The sequence below is a fragment of the Pygocentrus nattereri genome, chromosome 2 (genome assembly GCF_015220715.1).
Source record: "Pygocentrus nattereri isolate fPygNat1 chromosome 2, fPygNat1.pri, whole genome shotgun sequence".
Taxonomy (NCBI): Eukaryota; Metazoa; Chordata; class Actinopteri; order Characiformes; family Serrasalmidae; genus Pygocentrus; species Pygocentrus nattereri.
In genome coordinates, this window is record NC_051212.1 from 9,833,138 (window position 1) to 9,850,637 (window position 17,500).

At 43.5% G+C, this 17,500-nt stretch overlaps 1 protein-coding gene across 4 annotated transcripts in view; it reads left to right on the top strand.

The window, feature by feature from the left end:
- LOC108440944 (phosphatase and actin regulator 1) overlaps positions 1-17,500 on the top strand; it is a 122,649-nt gene that overhangs the window by 32,278 nt on the left and 72,871 nt on the right. Inside the window, exon 1 of one of the 4 annotated variants that reach the window (XM_017720148.2) lies at positions 12,717-13,215. The exons of 2 other annotated variants lie outside the window; for them this stretch is intronic. In XM_017720148.2, the coding sequence (XP_017575637.2) occupies positions 12,927-13,215 (289 nt within the window). In that variant the 5' untranslated portion in view covers positions 12,717-12,926. Of the gene's footprint in view, positions 1-12,716; positions 13,216-17,500 lie in introns of those variants that run through there. One more of the 4 variants, XM_017720149.2, reaches the window with a different exon arrangement.

Consider the following 17,500-nt stretch of genomic DNA (forward strand, 5'->3'; position numbering starts at 1 on the left):
GCCATGAGGGACAGGGATACAGCTTCGCTACCTGCTCTAAGATACAGGGGTGTGGCTAAAATAAGGCCCCGCCCACACGCTAAAACTCTCTCTGTTGACATGAAAATGTGGGACAGCATTTCTTAAATAGTTCAAAAGTTTTTTATTTAAAAATTAAAATAGGGATGTAATCTTTCACCTTCACTTCAAAAGAATTCAACAAGGTCTTCAAAACAATTGAAAAATATATATATAAGTATTATAATCACAAGTTTTTAGGGGTTAAGGTTTTGGACAGACACCTTCCCAGTAGAAAGAAGCCTGTAAGTGATGAATTTGGACATATTTAGCTTATGACTATATGAATTAATTAGGTTTAAATAGGTGGTAACATGATCCTTGTAAACATCTGAGGTCTGGAGACTTTTGCATTGCTGGACTGCAGTTTGAATTCAGTAGAATGGTCTATAAAGCTTCTGTAAAATGTTACAGCACACATTAAACCATGCAGGAAATGGTTCTTTAGGAGACTATCTGTAGTTCTTCAGTCTAACAAAAGTGGAGCTTCAAGAGTTCTTTAGTAAACAAAGTGGTTCTAAAACGAACCATGGACAGGCCAAGAACCCTGTGCATGATTAAAAGGTTCTTTTGCATCATGAACAGGTTCTTTAGAGTGATGAAGAATGTGCATGAATGTGTTGTAGATGGTTCTATATTCGAACCTGTTTGAAAAGGGTTCTATAAAGCACCCAGAAGGTTCGTCTATTGTTACAAGCTTGACACTGTAACAATAGAAGAACCCTTTTGGGTACTATTTAGAACCATTTCCAAAAAGGTGCTATATAGCACCCTAAAGGTTCTACAGCACATTCATCTTCAGAACCCTTTCAAGATACAAGGAACCTTTTAATCATGGAAAGGGTTCTTTGCGAGATTTTCTTTACTAAAAAACTCTTGAAGAGCCACCATTTTAAGAAGAACCTTTTTGAAAAGGGTTCAACATAGCACCCAAAAGGTTCTTCTATTGTTATAACCTTGACACCAAAACTGAAAAAGGTTCTATATAGAACCATCTACAGCACATTCATACATATTTTCCATCAATTTGAAGAACACTTTTATGATGCAAAGAACCCTTTAATCATGCATAGGGTTCTTGTTTTTTAGTGTTCATGTTTTTTTATGGAACCATTTCCTTTACTAAAAACTCTTGAAGAACCATCTTTTTTAAGAAGAACCTTTGTGAAAAGGGTTCTATATAGCACCCAAAAGGTTCTTCTATTCTTTGACACCATAACAGTAGAAGAACGCTTTTAGGTGCTCTATAGTACCATTTTCAAAAAGGTTCTAAGCAGAACTATCTATAGCACATTCTCTGTCAGAACCCTTTCATGATGCAACAATGCAAAGGGGTTCTTTGAGTCTTTATTGTGCTATATAGAACCATCTTCTTTACTAAAGAACCCTTGAAGCACAATCGTTTTAAGAGCGCATAGCAACAGTCCAAAGAACCCTTTAAGCCACTGGTAACATGCAGAACGTTGGTTACTCTGAGTTCCTCCCCTCCTACAGTCATCCAGTCAGTCCTTATACTACAGCCATAGACTAAAGGTGTTGTTCTACGCTCGTGAGACCCTGTTGCTGGAGAACTCTGAGGAAAGCGCGACACGGAATGACTCAGCAGGATCTGGGAGATGATAAATCTCTTCAAGTCATTATGTCTCATTACATGCTTAGACCTCTAAGAACTCAACAGTGCTCTTTATCCTTGGTGATTCATTTTCCTCTCCTCCATGGCCTTCACTTCTCATTCCCTCTATTTCCAAAATTCTGCATGTCAAATCACCTCCACAAAGGAAGCTTTAGCAGCAGCTGTCACAGCTGTCAGAGCCGCGGCGCCGGAGGGTTCAAAGTGATGTCAAAGGTGCTGCTGTAACCAATTAACATTTCCACACAAGCAGAAGAGCTCAAACAGCACTTTTGACATCACTTTGTGCCTTTTATCATCTTTAGCAGGTGGCATCTGTCCCCAGATTTAATGTGGAGCGACCTGTTGGCTTGTGCTGGACACGCAGTAGGGTTTTAAACCATCTCGTGGCACCAGTGCTCAGCTGAGGGATATCAGTGGGCAGCATCATCTCTGTAACAGATCCAATCACAGTGGAAACCGAAACCGAGAGCTCAACCCACTGCTGTTGTTTCACTGTGGAATCACTGTTTCAAGTTGAGTGCTAGCAAACAAAAATATAGGAGAGGTTCAACTAATTCTAAAACAATCTGCATGAGTAAATGGTGAAGATGTATGCAGTCATTCAGTTTCGTGTGAAATCCTCTGTTCCAGACAAAGTTACAGAGTCAGAATTGTTCACAGGGGTGGTGATAGGAACCAGACGTCCTCTAAAAGCTCCCTGACAGAAAGTGATTACATGACAGGGTTATGCATTCTCTGCCTGATGTTTGGGACATTGAGTGCACTCAGTAATCCAATCACAGTTGGATTTCTGCAGTTATCTGATTATTCAAATGGTCATGTAAACAGCACACTCTGGTTTCTTAGATCAGAGAAAGGTTTAGGAATAAGATAAAGAAATCTGATAAAGAGAGCTGGAGTTCCGCACAGTAATCAGATTTCTCAGTGCATGTGGTCTCTTACTCTGATTTCTTTCATTTCTCTCAGTCTGCGCATGTGTGAAAACAGGTCGCAGTATCAGAAATAAGCAAGCAGCATTGCCATGAGCTGGCAGCATGGATTACTGACAACATCTGATTCTCTGTAGTTATCGGATTATGAAGTGCGTGTAAACACACTCATTGTTTTATGATGGTTTTGAGAGACGTTTTTGGGCTAAAACGTGTTTTTAATACCTTAATGGTGGCAAAACTTTTTTCCGATTTATCACAGATTTTACCATCATCAACACTGCATATAAATCTCAGAAAACACATGTAGGTTCGCTGGTGGCTTTGCATAGTAAATAAAACGTGTTGTAGACATTGTGACCCCTGGTTCCTATCACCACCACTGTAAAGAAATCTGAGTAGGTTTCACCACAATTAACCATTTCACATCAAACCACTCTAAATAACTCGGTTCACATCTCAACCACAATGATGCAGACCGTTTGAAAACAAGTGAATTATGCAGAAAAAAATCCCAAAATTTGCAGTTCAGATGCAGAACAGGCTTAAAGGAACCGACTGTACCTGATATCTGTCTTAACAGGTGTGAAATGTGGATGGAGAGGCAGTTACACCAAATTGCAAACTTCTTACTTCCCATTAGAGAAAGATAAAAAATGTTAAAAAAGCTCTTTTTACAAAACATTTAAATATGTTGGATGTCACAGAACAAAGAAACCACAAGAGAAGTTCTTGCTGCTCAAAACTAGAGACTGAATAACAAGCTGTAGTGCTTGAGAAGGGCTGATAGGGAGAGAGAGAGAGAGAGAGAGAGAGAGATAGAGGCAGACAGGGAGAGCAAAACCAACACATCCTGCTTTTCCTCATGAATGAATGTCCGCCACGTCTGCATAAAGCAGACACAAACTTATGTAATCACGCGCATCATGGCGTCATGTGACCGGACAGCTGGGCAGCAGTGATGCGACATGCGGCTCGAGGCTTTCTCAGGTCATGCGTCAGAAAGCATGGGCTCTTATTCTCGACGCAAAAACACACAGCTCCAACGGGACTCGTTCACCCAGGAGTGAGGTGGGAGAGGTGAATGAATAACAGTGGTTATTCAATGTTATACAGCATAACACTGCAATTGAAAAGACTGGGTATGTTGGTATTTTGTAGTGAAGAGTACTTTAAGGTAATATCATGAAAAGTCCTGAGTGGTGAAAATGTGACGAGTTCAAAAACCAATGCTCGGTGATGGATCCCAGCCACCTTGTTCCTAGAATAACATTTAGGTGATTTTAAAATGAAATTCTGGTGCACTTTGAGACTAAAGTGCAGGGGTAACTGGTGTGGAATTGTTTCTTGATTGAGTTCCACAACTACACAAATACAAGTCCAAATGTACTTTTTTATGGCTACAGTATATTTATTTTATGAAAAAATAATTGTTGCTTACCACAGCAAGGCCTTGAGGTCACCATGTGCCAAATCTCCTTTGGAGACCCCAGTCCTACTACAAATCAAAGCCATGATAAAAACCCATCATTTGTGTTCTACTAGCTGTAAAAGTCTGACAGTGCTTGGACCCCAATGATTGCCACTTGTGGGGTAGATAGTCGTGTAGCTGTCAGTACAGTTCTGACAATTCACAGAAACAAACTATTAGATTTAGATTGCATTTAGAGTTAGATTGCAACGTAGGAGGTAGGGGGAGATTTGGTGTTTGACTGCTTTTGATGATATTTTGAAAGTGAATTAGTAGAAAATTAGCAGAAAAACGGACTTTCTAGAAAACGATTTTCAGAGGTTCGATTGTACATCACCAACCATAAAATTCAGTTTCAGATTTTTCTTTGCTCTCTTACAAACCTTAAAACTCAACTTCAGTTCAGAATTCAGTTTCAAATGGTACTGATTCAAAATCCTGACATTCAAATTCAGATTTCTGATTCACATTGATTTTAAAACGACACCAGGGGGGAAGAGAATTGACAGTACTATAAATATTAACTGTTTGTTTACTGTTTATGTTTTCAAAACGGTATAAATCACGCAGTAAATAAATAGTTTATCTCTGAAAACTTCTCAAACAATAAATCACCATGATTGTGTGCCACAGTATACCAGTATACCAGTACAGACGCAGTATAGAAATCACAATTTCTGGTGGTTCCTGTGTGTTTTACTGTATATCTCTATTTTCAGATAACCCCATTTTAGATGCTTGCATAAAACTTTTTTGTAGGTTAACAATAGCTTATTATTCGGAGAGGTCGTTTGTTTTTAATAATAAAAAATGAAATATTAAAATAAAGCTAAACAATATGCCTATAAACCTTTGTCGATGTTCATTTCTAACACTAGCCCAATATGCCTGGAAAGAACTGTGCTAAATTTTGTTTCATGAATTTCTACAAGACTGAATTTGGCATCTTTTTGGTAGAATTTTTGATTCCAGCTTAAAAGGAGAAGTGGTTATAAGTTATATTCTGGCAATCCTCTGAATATAACTGCTGCATTATTTACGGTGGAAAACTTTCTGAAGTTGGTCTTATATGTGTGTCCTGTTCATTCGTGCCTGTAACCAACAGTCACTGCTGGAAAATGTCACAGTCTTGCTTCATTATCAGCCAGTCCATGGCTTGTTTTCTGCACAAGGCCCAGAGAAGCCAAAGAGTACGATGGCTTCTTAAGCCCGGCAATCGCTCGTATCCAAGTTATGCTAAGGCTAACCTCAAAAGACTGGACATTGCTATTTGCCTGCTGCCATGAAAACAAAGTGGATCACTCTAAGGGTAACAGACTAGATGGCAGAAGGTATTCGAGGGTCTGCTGCATTTTTATTTTCATTTAAATCATGAGTGAAACATTCCTGACTCAGCCACTCAGCTAAGCAGGCTAACATTAGCATGATTCGCACTGTTTGTATGTTGCATTATCTGCACTTATTTGAGGCATACCAGTCATAAACAGACTGTTCTGCCCAATGACAGGTGATGCATCACCCACCACTAGCCGTCCAATGAACTAAGTGAACACTCGATTTGTAATCATTCAATTCAAATTGTGTAATTCCCTGAGCTCCAGATGATGCAGAAGATGGATCAATCTGGGTGTTACTGGTAGTGTCTGTGGGGTTAATGTGTGCTGCCTGCAAGGTAGATTATGTTGATTCTGCGACCCTCTCGCCAGCTCTTTGAGCCCAGAGACACAGAGGATCCCATTCAGCCAGCTGCTGCTGTTTCATGTCTAAAGCCCTCCAGCGCTCGCAGTACTTCACCTCCCAGATGTCCAGCCAAACAGCATCATGGAAATATACAAATCTGGTCAATTTCAGCAGAGCAAACCACTTTGCAAACACGTCACAGAGCACACCGTTGCTAATGTCAGGAGATGGGCTCATAAGCAATAACCCACTGGCATAAAGTAGGCCATGTCAAGCAATTAGAGTCTAAGCGTTCCCAGATCTAGAGCAAATGAGGTTAGCCTGAGACTAACATACATAAACATGTGATTGTTTTTTCACAATTCCTGCATAAAGCAATAGTTAAAATGCAAACAAAGTCATTCCGAGTGGATTGATATGAAATACTCCACTGTAGAGAAGGTTTTGCTTCAGAATAGTTCACAGTGATGGTGATAGGATCCAGACATCTGAACAGTCTCTAAAAGCTCCCTCACAGAAAGCTATTACATGAAATAGTTATGAACACACTGCATGATGTATGAGATGCCGTTTCACAGTAGTTTTTGCTTTTGGCCTAAAAACATCCTTTTTTTAAAAAATCTATTCAGGGTGGACAGGTGCATACAGAGCATTATAGGGCAAAATAGTCCCAAAAGAAAACATATTCTTTCCACGATTTCACCATCATCAACAGTACATATTAAAACCCAGAAGACGAGTGTAGGTTCACTGGTGGTTTTGGACAGTAAATAAACGAGAAGTGCTTTGTCTATCTAGAGAAAGTATCTTTGCTAGTTACCAACAGGTTAGAGAGAAAGACGGTCCTGAGCTCAGATACTGCTAGAAACAAGAAGTCACTGTTGATACCGAGAGAGAAGAGGAACGGAGTTGAACACACACACACAAATCTTCTAAGCCACTTCTCCATCTGGGTCACAAGGGGGGCTAGAGCCTATCCCAGCTGTTATTGGGCGAAAGGCAGGATATACCCTGGACAGGTCCACCTGACAGGTCCATCACGGGGCAGACAGATACATTCACCCACCCGGCTGGGGACTTGAACCCAGGCCCTTCTTGCTGTGAGGCGACAGCGCTACCCACCACGCCACCAAACACAGAACATTGTAATACAATATTATACATAAGTGCAGTACATTACATTACAATCAATACTTTGTTCAATGCTCATTTAAGTGCTGTGTAAAGAGATGAGTCTTCAGTCTGCGTTTGAAGGCAGTGAGAGACTCCGCTGTACGGACAGCCAGTGGGAGTTCATTCCACCACCTGGGCTCCAGTTCAGAGAACATTCTCGACGCTTGTCTTCCAGGCGCCTTGAAGGATGGCGGGTCAAGCCGAGCTGTGCTTGATGCTCGAAGGGCTCGTGGTTCAGTTAGAGATTTCATCATTGCCATCAAGTCGGTAGGAGCTGGTCCATTTTTGTCTTTGTAGGCAAGCATTAGGGTTTTAAACCTGATCCGAGCAGCTACAGGGAGCCAGTGAAGGGAGCGCAGCAGTGGGGCGACGTGGCTGAACTTGGGGAGATTGAAGACGAGCCGTGCTGCTGCATTCTGGATGAGTTGCAGAGGCTTGATGGCCTGCATGGGAAGACCAGCCAAGAGCGAGTAGCAGTACTCAAGCCTAGCGATAACGAGGCTGCACTAGCACCTGGGCAGCCTCTCGGGTGAGGAAGGGTCGCCTCCTCCGGATGTTGTACAGGAGAAATCTGCATGATCGAGTTAGACTCACAGACAAATCGCCTGCGTTGTAAAAATCACACGTGACGTTACTCAGCCAATCGGATCTGTGCATTACGATGAGCACTGAGACGCGAGTCACTGACGCTCTCACAGGCGAGAAACAGCAGTCAGAGAAGAAAGTGAGTCAGATTGAAGTTATTCTACATGGCGAACTCTAAGAAGAGAAAACTGATGATAAATGTTGTTGAAATCTGACTGAACTGGACTGTATTTGATTTGACATTCAGTTGTCGACTGTATAAGATGCTGATATTCCTACTGGGCTACTTCAGTAAACAGTATATGGCACTGAGTCATGATGCAAGTCAGACATTACGATGTTCTGGACCTTTGCTTGAGGATTTTCTCAAACTGGGCCTTATTGACTAGAGAGTGAAGGGTACATATGGGCCCTTCAAAGCTGGCTTTGAACCTGCAGGCAGGCCACAAACTGATCACAAGATACCTAGAAATAAAGAGCACAGAGGGCAGCACCGGCTCCGAAACGTCACCACTGCACCACCGCTGAGCTGGGCGTTCGGTCTCAGCTCAGCCTTTTGATGTTTGATGTTTGAGCTGAAGTCAGAATCACTGAGTGCACCATCAAAGGCACGCTGCCCCTAAATGTCCTAACTGCAGCCGGATTACGATTCCACTGGGCTCCTGCCTATCTCACCCAGGCACCGTCCTCATTTCCCTGCTTGGGACTGATAGCAGAGCTGCAGTTTTGGTGGCGGAGGATGTGGATGTGGTTCCTGGGAGGGGGTGGGCTCTAACACACTCTGAGAGGAACAGTATGTACAGAACGGCTGCTGCTTTGTTAAGCCGTTAAGCCGTCCTGTCAGGAGAGCGCTGATGCATTTTCAAGAAATGCTCCTGAAGGAGACACCTGCAGAACTCATGGCACAGCTCTGAAATTAGGATCGACTCACGTAGCTCAGTAATTAGCCTGCATTCTCCCATAACTGCACTTTTTAAAAACATCTGCTTGTTTTGAGTAATGTTGAGCTCACCATAAGATGCACTGAAAGCCTGTGGAACGGCTTACATCGCAATAATGCTAGCTCTATTAGTTAACTCTTCTAGTTAGCTCTTCGGCCCAATCCTATTTCTTTTTCTTTACCCCTACCCCTTGTTATCCAGAGTCACCCTAACCCCTGGACCAAGTTATGAGGGGTAGTGGTTGAGATCTTCCCTCTGAAACGGGACCCTCAAATAAACAGAGCATCACTTCATTAACAGCTACTAGCGCTGCTCTGTAGGCGACCCTGCCGGTCTGTAGTCACAGCAGAGGAGGGTAAAGTTCGGCTCCTCACTGCTGGGCTTTAGTTACATTTAAGGGACCATAAGCCTTCAAAGAGGGGGGCAATTATTGATTATTACTGATTATTGATTATTGATTATCGCCCACCCCTAATTCTTTGGTGATACAAAGCTGAAGTCAGAGGTTCACCGGCTTCTTCCTCAAATTTTCCTGTTCCACCTTAAATGAAGCAGAGATGATATTCTGACACCTCAGGCGTCAGAACTGCCGGACTAGTTAAGGTGGAATGGGAAAGTTAGCTAGCTAGATACAGAGACATTAGAATACTATTAGCGATTTTTTATGCTCGTTAAGAAGAAATCGACCAAAATACATCGAAACGACTTTAAGAAAAGATACAGTGGTTATCGTAACTTTTTAACAGAGAAAATTCTCACATTTGTGGGTTTCTTTGGACTCTTGTTCAGTCATCTTGTCTGTTTTTCTCTTTTTTTCTCATGACACTGTTTGGAGTCTCTGAAAAACCTCTGTTTGGAGGGCCATGCAGCCCCAACACTTCACCCTACCCCTCTATCTCAACAGGAATCAGGACACCTGACCCTTAAATGTGAACATGCAAAGCAGAGGGCTAAGGGCTAAGTGGTAGGCATGAGGGGCACCAGAAAACTGAAACCGGTCCAGTACTGAACATTCCAGTTTTATGGATTTTTGACATCTGTTCAATATTGGTACCAACTGGAGCTAGAAGAATGTTCTCCTCTGTGTTCTGTAACACTGAAGCTAAAGACAGTTTAGTGGATTGTTTTCTCTTACAGTGAAGTAAGCAAGCGGCATTACATGGCCAGTGACCAAATAGCAAGCATACTTTGGTCTGCTGGCTCGATAAAGTCGGCACCACATTGACTGGAAACCACTTCAGGTCCACCGTTGGACCATCAAGACAACTGGGCCTCATTCACCAGCTTTAGAAGAAATTCCTTCTTAAAACCCACTCACACCGTTTCCTCAGAGATTCTGACTTTCACCAGGGCTTTCTTGTTTGGGATTTGTTCTCATGTAAGAGCAGAATCTACACAAACACTCAAGAGCACAACGGTGTGAATAATTCTGCAGTTTAAGAACACGTTATGAATCTGACACAGACTGTTTCTTGGGACCTTTCTCAAGAACAGTTAAAAAGAAACAAACACCTAGGAAGGTATTGATGAATGAGGCCCTTGGGCCTGCAGGTAGGGGCCGAACTAGTTTTTAATCTCATTTTAAAAACATTTTTAGATGCACAAACAATTAATAAAAGTAAATAAATTACTAACCCTAATATAAAATCATTTAGTTTTAGTTGTTGTGCGGACACTGTACTAGATTGGTTACAGCTCTCTGGCTCGTATAATGAAATGTCTGCTCTGAGGAAGCAGCTCTGCTCTCAAAAAGCTGATGAAGCTCTTAGAGCTCCATTCTGACGAGCCGCTCCTCTGACACAGCTACTTTAACATCTCTTAGATAGATCTCTTATCCCGAAAGAGTAGCTGGTAGATGGTAAAAAAAGATGGCCAAAAGATGGTAAGCTTAGATATCTGCTTATAAACCCTCAAATTCAGCCGCTGCTGAAGAGATGCCAGGCTCTGCCCACAGAATGAACAATATAAAACACAACTAGTGCAGAGGAATCTCCTGCGGCAAGAATGCAGCATTTAAATGTGTTATTTAGGAAAATAATTACACTACACCGTCGTATTCTGCTATCTTAAAAACAAGATGATGGCACATTTTATCTGACTATTCACACTCAGATCTATGTTGGCCTGGTCAGACTACACCACCTCCTGCTCTATCTGACTGCATCCATGACCTAGGGCAGTCGTGGGCTGGAGGTTAGGGAACCAGCCTTGCGACTGCAAAGTCGCTGGTTCGATCCCCAGAGCTGACAGCACATGACTGAGGTGTCCTTGAGCAAGACGCCTAACCCCCAACTGCTCCCCGGGTGCTGCGGATTGGGTTGCCCACCGCTCCGGGCAAGTGTGCTCACTGACCCCCAGTGTGTGTGTGTGCTCACTAGAGTGTGTGTGGTGTTTCACTTCATGGATGGGTTCAATGCAGAGGTGAAATTTCCCTGTTGTGGAACTATTAAGGGTGACTCAATCACTTGACGTTGTGGATGAGTTTGGACTTCTTCTTCTCGGCTAGACTACTGTAGTGTTCTTCTCTCCGGCCTCCCTGTCAAAATCCTCACTAGGTTAAAGTACCTTTAAAACGCTGCTCCTAGGATCGTCACCTTTCCATGTCACCCCTGTCCTTCAGAGTCTTCACTGGTTGCCCATTCCATTCCGTGTTCAGTACAAGGTTCTCCTTCTAACATATAAAGCTCTGCACGGTCTGGCTCCTCAATACTTGGCAGAGCTTCTTCATCTATATGTCCCATCCCGTACTTTGCGATCACAAAATCTAGGCCTTCTTCATGTTCCGAGGTTTAAACTGACTTCTATGGGTGGTCGATTATTTAATGTAGTAGCTCCCAAGTTTTGGAATACTCTCCCCCAGTCTATTTGGGATGCAACCTCTCTATCTTCTGTCTCTGTTTAAAGACTAGCTTTCACGGTGTGATCATTGTTCTATTTATACTTAGACGTTTACCTGTATTGTCCTCTTGTTTAATGTGTTCATGTTCTTTGACTCCTTGAGCATGGGAAAGGTGCTATATAAATAAAAGGGATGATGATGATGATGATGATGATGATTTTATTTTATAAAGATTGGTCAGTAGGGGGAGCAATGCACTCACTGCTCCACCTCAAACTCTGCCTATGAGCACAGACATTGGCTGACGGGCTGCTGAATGCTGTAATTTTATTAGCTCTCTTCCTAAACATCTGCATGAATGTTTTATGCAAATGATATGTAAATGTGCTGTTAGTAGGCTGGCGCTTGTTTTCACGCGCTGAAGCTGATTCATCACTTGAGCTCAAATCTCCCCCTTTTCAAACTTCTTACGAAAGTTTTAATGTATCGGATGCAGATCAGTTTGTACATCATTAAAGGCAATCACATCTTTCATCGATCAAACCAATGAGTTTTTTCATAGTAAACAGAGAAAAATATGAGCTTTGTTATTCTGTGCATCTGTAGACAACTGCGTGAATGGAGAAAGACGCTACTATATAGTTTGTCATTGCATAGTTTGTTGCAAATCAAATCAGTGGCTTAGTTATTGCTTTGCAAGCTGCCGGGCGTGTCCATCAGTGCACTTTCACTGATGTTAAGGGTCACCATGAAATAGTTGAAAAAAGTATATACACAAAAGTTTCATTTCTAAGGTGCTTCCTATGGACAGGTGTCTGTCCCAGACTCTAACCTCTACATTTGCTTTCGTGAAAGTAACGCTTACATTGGCTTATATTTTTAAAGCTCTGTTTGATTTATTTTTAAAGTGAAGTTTTGTCATGGGTTTCATTTTTAAATAAATAAAAAAGAAAGCAGTTTTTGCTGCAGCCAAAGAGTTTTAGTCTGTGGGCGGAGTCTTATTTTAGCCACGTCCCTGTGGAGCAGGGAGTGAGACTGCATCCCTGTCCCTCATGGCCACATGGCAGCACTTAGATCCCACTGTTAGGAAGTAAATGTGTCCCAGAATCAGTGGAACATCCAGAATTCTCACAAACACTCATTTTCTTCAATTGAGTGCGTTTCTCTGGTTTTAATGAAAAATGTGATGTTTTTCTACAGGCTGTGTTTGCTGGTCATGTACTGTGGAGCTTTTTTGAGTTTTGCTCTAAATGAGCTGAAACTGTCCTTACTGAAACAGCCTCTGGGGGCAAAACGACAAACACAGGGTACGGGCCCTTTAAACCACTCGGCAGCCTCTGGTTGTGACGTCACCCGCTTGCCGCGGCCAATCGGCGGCTCCTCCTGGTTTTCTCGCTGGTCGGGATCAGTCGGGCTGAAGCGGCTTCTCCGTGCGGCGCAGTGAGCGCTGCGCACCGCGGGAGCCCTGTCCGTCTCTCCGCGCAGCTCCGCTTAAAGCGCCGTCGTTAAAGAGCCGTGATGAGCGGGTGTAGTGGGCGGGGTGGGTGTAGGCAGTAGGCAGTAGGCAGTAGGCGAGCCTGAGAGGAGCAGCAGCGTTTAGCGCCGTCCGCGTTTCTTCATGCTCAACTCGACGTGTAACCCCATGGCGGAGCGCTGCTTCCTGCCCAAGCCCGAGCCTCCGCTGACCAAGCGCAAGGGCTTCTGCCTGGCCCGCATGGTGAGCGTGAGCGGGAGGAAGGCGGCGGGCAGCGGGCGCGTTCAGCACGGAGGCGACGGCGGCGGCCGAGGAGGTGTTGGAGGAGGAGGAGGAGGAGGAGGAGGGATGCCCTTCACCATCCACTGCCACATCGGCAAGGAGATCAAACACATCTGCAGCAACTGCAGCAGGAGCACGGGAGCGCAGGAGGGTGAGAGAGAGTGAGAGAGAGAGTGAGAGAGAGAGCTGGGGTCAAAACACAGGCACGCGCACCTATACACACGCGCACGCGCTCGCTCCTATGGGCGCATGGGCATCATTGTGCAGTAGCGGTACTGGGGAGGGGAGCAGCCCCACCACCAAGTCTTTATGGCTACCCCTCACATAGGCAAACCCATAGAAACCATCAAGTGTTTCTGTTGGTTCTCTAATGGTTTTCTAATGTGTTTTGGCTTTTCCTGATGGTTTGATATCCCACTATAAAGGACTGTAATGGCTTAACAGGTGTCCAGGTGCGTTTGGCCTCCCAGTGGGCTCTAAAGGTGTCCTACAGGAAACTGGTGGTCTCTAATGGTACCCAGTTCCCGTTAGGAAGCATCGGGTTTAGTCCTGATGGCTGTGTGTGCCGGGGGTGTGTGCCGGGGGTGTGTGCCGGGGGTGGGCGCCGGGGGTGGGCACGCATGCTGAAGGTTTGTTTATTTATTTATTTATTTACTGCTAGCTGGCTATTTTTAATCCAAATGTAATCCAAAATGTTATCATGTTATTATAATAACATGACGGCCGTGATATTATAGTGATAACACACCACCTCCAGTGTTCTGTTGCTTTTATACAACAGTAAATAAATAAAGTAAGAGATTAATAAACCGGGCCGTGAACGCGGCGTTTAATATGCTTTAATGTTCAGTTCCTTCCTCCAGATTAAAGCTCCTTATCCAGCAGCTTGTAGCTACGTCAGAGTAACGAGCTCCGCCCACTCACTGCACAGCCGGTAGTTTGTTCTCCAGGTCCTCACACTAAACTCCCAAACTGTCATTAACGCTGAGCAGCTTTTCAGTCGGCAGCTGTGACAGAAGAACAGCTGATCAACCTGGAATCAGCCAGAAATGAACCCAGTACCATTCGCCAGACGTGTGGTCTGATCTTCAGAGTCGGACCAAATCAGACATTCAGTCATAAAACTGCCACAATATCAGGTTCAGCTCAGTTTGGTCAGTTTTTGCTGCATCAGTATTGATGTTGTTTTGTTCCAGTCGGTCTGTAAAGCTTCTTAACGCCCGTTTAGTTTGGCGAATGGTGTTGGGTTCATTTCTGGCTGATTCCAGGTTGTTTAGCTGTTCTTCTGTCACAGCTGCGACTGAAAAGCGGCTCAGTGGTGACGACAGTTTGGGAGTTTAGTGTCGTCTCAACTTCAGAGTCGGACCAAATCGGCTGTCGGTCAAATTTGATCTTAACAGTGTCCGTTTTCTGTTTGTGGCAAAGTAAGAAGTAAAAACGGTTAAATGGCTTGAGCGTCTCCTACAGCTGTCGAAGTCGTTGCCTAGCAACAGCGTCTCAGTGGAGTGATAGTGTTTGTGAAAAACCTGTGATGTTATGGTGAAATAACAGCACGGTTACAATGCTTCTCAACCAATCAGCTTGCGAGAAGTTACTTACATAGTGTGTGTATGTATATATATATAAATATATATATATATATATATATATATATACATACATTTATAAGGACTCCTCATCCTGACAACACACTACAACTAACTGTTGTATAAATAAACATTTAAGTTGGCGTTAGATGCCAGTGGGTGGACTTCCCTACCTAGAGAGCATCTTCTTTGAGACCTAATAATAGTGAGTATATACATGATTTACTTTGGCTGTTTTTGACTTCATTGTTTCCCCCCCCCATTCATCTTAGTCACAGCACTGCCAGTGACTGTACAGTCATTGCCACAGTCACAAGAGCCAGTGCGCAGAAGGTACAGGAGACATTGGAGATACCACACAAAGACAACCGTGTGTGTTTATAGACTGAGAGAGGGTTTATAGACAGACAAGACAATGGAAATGCCCCACAAAGAGAGAAATACAGACGGGAGTGTGCCGCGGCTCACACGTACATGTGGCAGATCATCCATGGTTTTAATGATCGCTGACCCAACTCTTGCGCTAGCCGTTCACACCCCACACTAAAGGGACAGCTTGACCACATAGACAGTGCAGTGCTTGAAAATCAGGTCAGTTTTGTTGTCAATAACAATGAAGTAGCCAGGTTCTGCTTTGGTCTGCATGCGAATGGAGGCTGAGCGGCTGAACGGCAGTGTTTTGGCTTCCGTTCGTTCTGGGCTGCAGCCGCTTTCCAGTTTGTGTGAATGGATGAAATGGGGTCGATTCATTGGCTCTAGCTGGGTGATTCATCTCGAGAGAAATTCCCCCCATTTTTCAAAATTCCTGCATAATGAAATGGTTAAGATGTCAACAGAGTCATTGAGCGTGGTTTGGAGTCGGAATCGTTCACAGTGGTGGTGATGGGAACCAGACGTCCACCTCTGAAAGCTCCTTCTCAGAAAGTTCTTAACCTCTTATTCTCCAGGGTGTGTTTAGTTTTTTCCTTGTGAATTTACGTGACGAGATCGTTATTTTTTTGTAAAAGCTCCCGTCAAATGAACAGAACGTGTGTTTTATGATCACACCTATTGCTGTACGCCTAAAATAGATGCTTAGACACTCGGTTTTATTTTATATAAGTAATGTTTACGGAGCAGATCACTGAAGAGACGCCGTCTGTTTATAGTTTAGAGCCCAGATTTGGGGAAAAACGGGTTGACTTTCAGTAGAAAAACAAAACTTCTTTTATTATAAGGGTTTAAAATGACATCACCGTCTATTTGACTGGAGAGAAGAGCTACAGCCTCACACGACGCCCAGCTTCTGAATGGAGCTTATGGAATATGAACGTTATGAAGAATAAGACGAAGTGCGTTTTGGCACCACCGGTGGTCTCGAGTTGAAGAGGTTAAATCCCTTCATGGTAGAGAGGTACAAGAAGATCACAAAGGAGTCCCCAAAGAAAATGTGTTTTTTTTCCAGATGTATCACCATTTTACCATCAACAACATGATGTCTAAAGACTGAGACACGTGGAGCTTCACTGGTGGCTTTGGATAGTAAATCAAATGATTTGAGCTGTAGACATGGTGACCCCTGCTTCCTATCAGCACCACTGTACAGAAATCTGAGTCGGTGAGAATCTCTACAATGCAGCATTCCACACCAAACCACCGTAATAACATATTTCATCAATTGAGTTGTGTCTAAATTTTGGTGGAATTCATCTCCAAAAGCTGAAGCTCCTCTTTTTGCCTGTCCTCGTTTTATAGAAGTCAAGTTTATTGGACTGAAGCTCGACAGAACTGTAATCAGACCAGAATAAAACATGTTTGAGATTCTAATGAAGCCCCACAAAACCCCCTCAAGGCTCTGAAATCTCTCTTCTCTCTGTTCTCGGTTGAAATGAGATCAGAATGTGAAGCCCAGTGGCGCTCGGCGCTCTCTGGAGCTCTCTGGAGCGTGTGTGTTTAAGGTTCGCTCTTTTTAGACGCGGTTTTGAAGGAGAGCACGGTTTCTGAATGTAAATATGTGGGAAGTTGCGTGGTTGCTCTTGTTGTTTTGGGAAGCGCTCTGGCCTACTTTCTCCCCTCCTTTTTCAGTCTGCGGAACTCGGCTAATTCACCACGGGACTGTCGTAATGGATTTTTTTTTCCCCTTCTTACATTTCCGCGCACCCCCCCGATGAGCTTCCAGCGCAGGAGAACTTCAGATCGCATGCTGATGGGTTGTTTCGATTTTCCCTTTTTGTTGTCTTTCCCTTTTTTATTTAGCAAACAGCGCATTCACATTAATGAGCTCGGAATAAAGGGCAGTTCCTCCAAGTTTTCATCATTTCTGCATAATTCAGTCATAATTCAGTCATTCAGAGTGGTTTGGTGTGAAATGGTTCGTTGTAGAGAGACTTGCTGGCTTCTTTGCAGTGGTGGTGATTGGAACCAGGGCTCACCATGATTACAACACGAACATGGACATTTTATTTACTCTCCAAAGCCACCAGTGATCCTACACACGTCTTCTGGGGTTTAATTTGGACTGTTGATGAGGCTGAAATCATGGAAAGAATGTTTTCTTTTTGGACTGTTTTGCCTTATAACGCTCTGTTTGTACCGCTCCACCCTGAATAGATTTCATATAAAGATGTTTATAGGCCGAAAGCTTATTTCAAAACTGCTCCGAAACGGTGTCTCACAGGAGAAGGAAGGAAGGAATGAAGGAAGGAAGGATGGAAGGAAGGAACAAATGAAGGAAGGAAGGAAGGACGGAAGGAACAAATGAAGGAAGGAAGGACGGAAGGAACAAATGAAGGAAGGAAGGACGGAAGGAACAAATGAAGGAAGGAAGGGACGGAAGGAACAAATGAAGGAAGGAAGGACGGAAGGAACAAA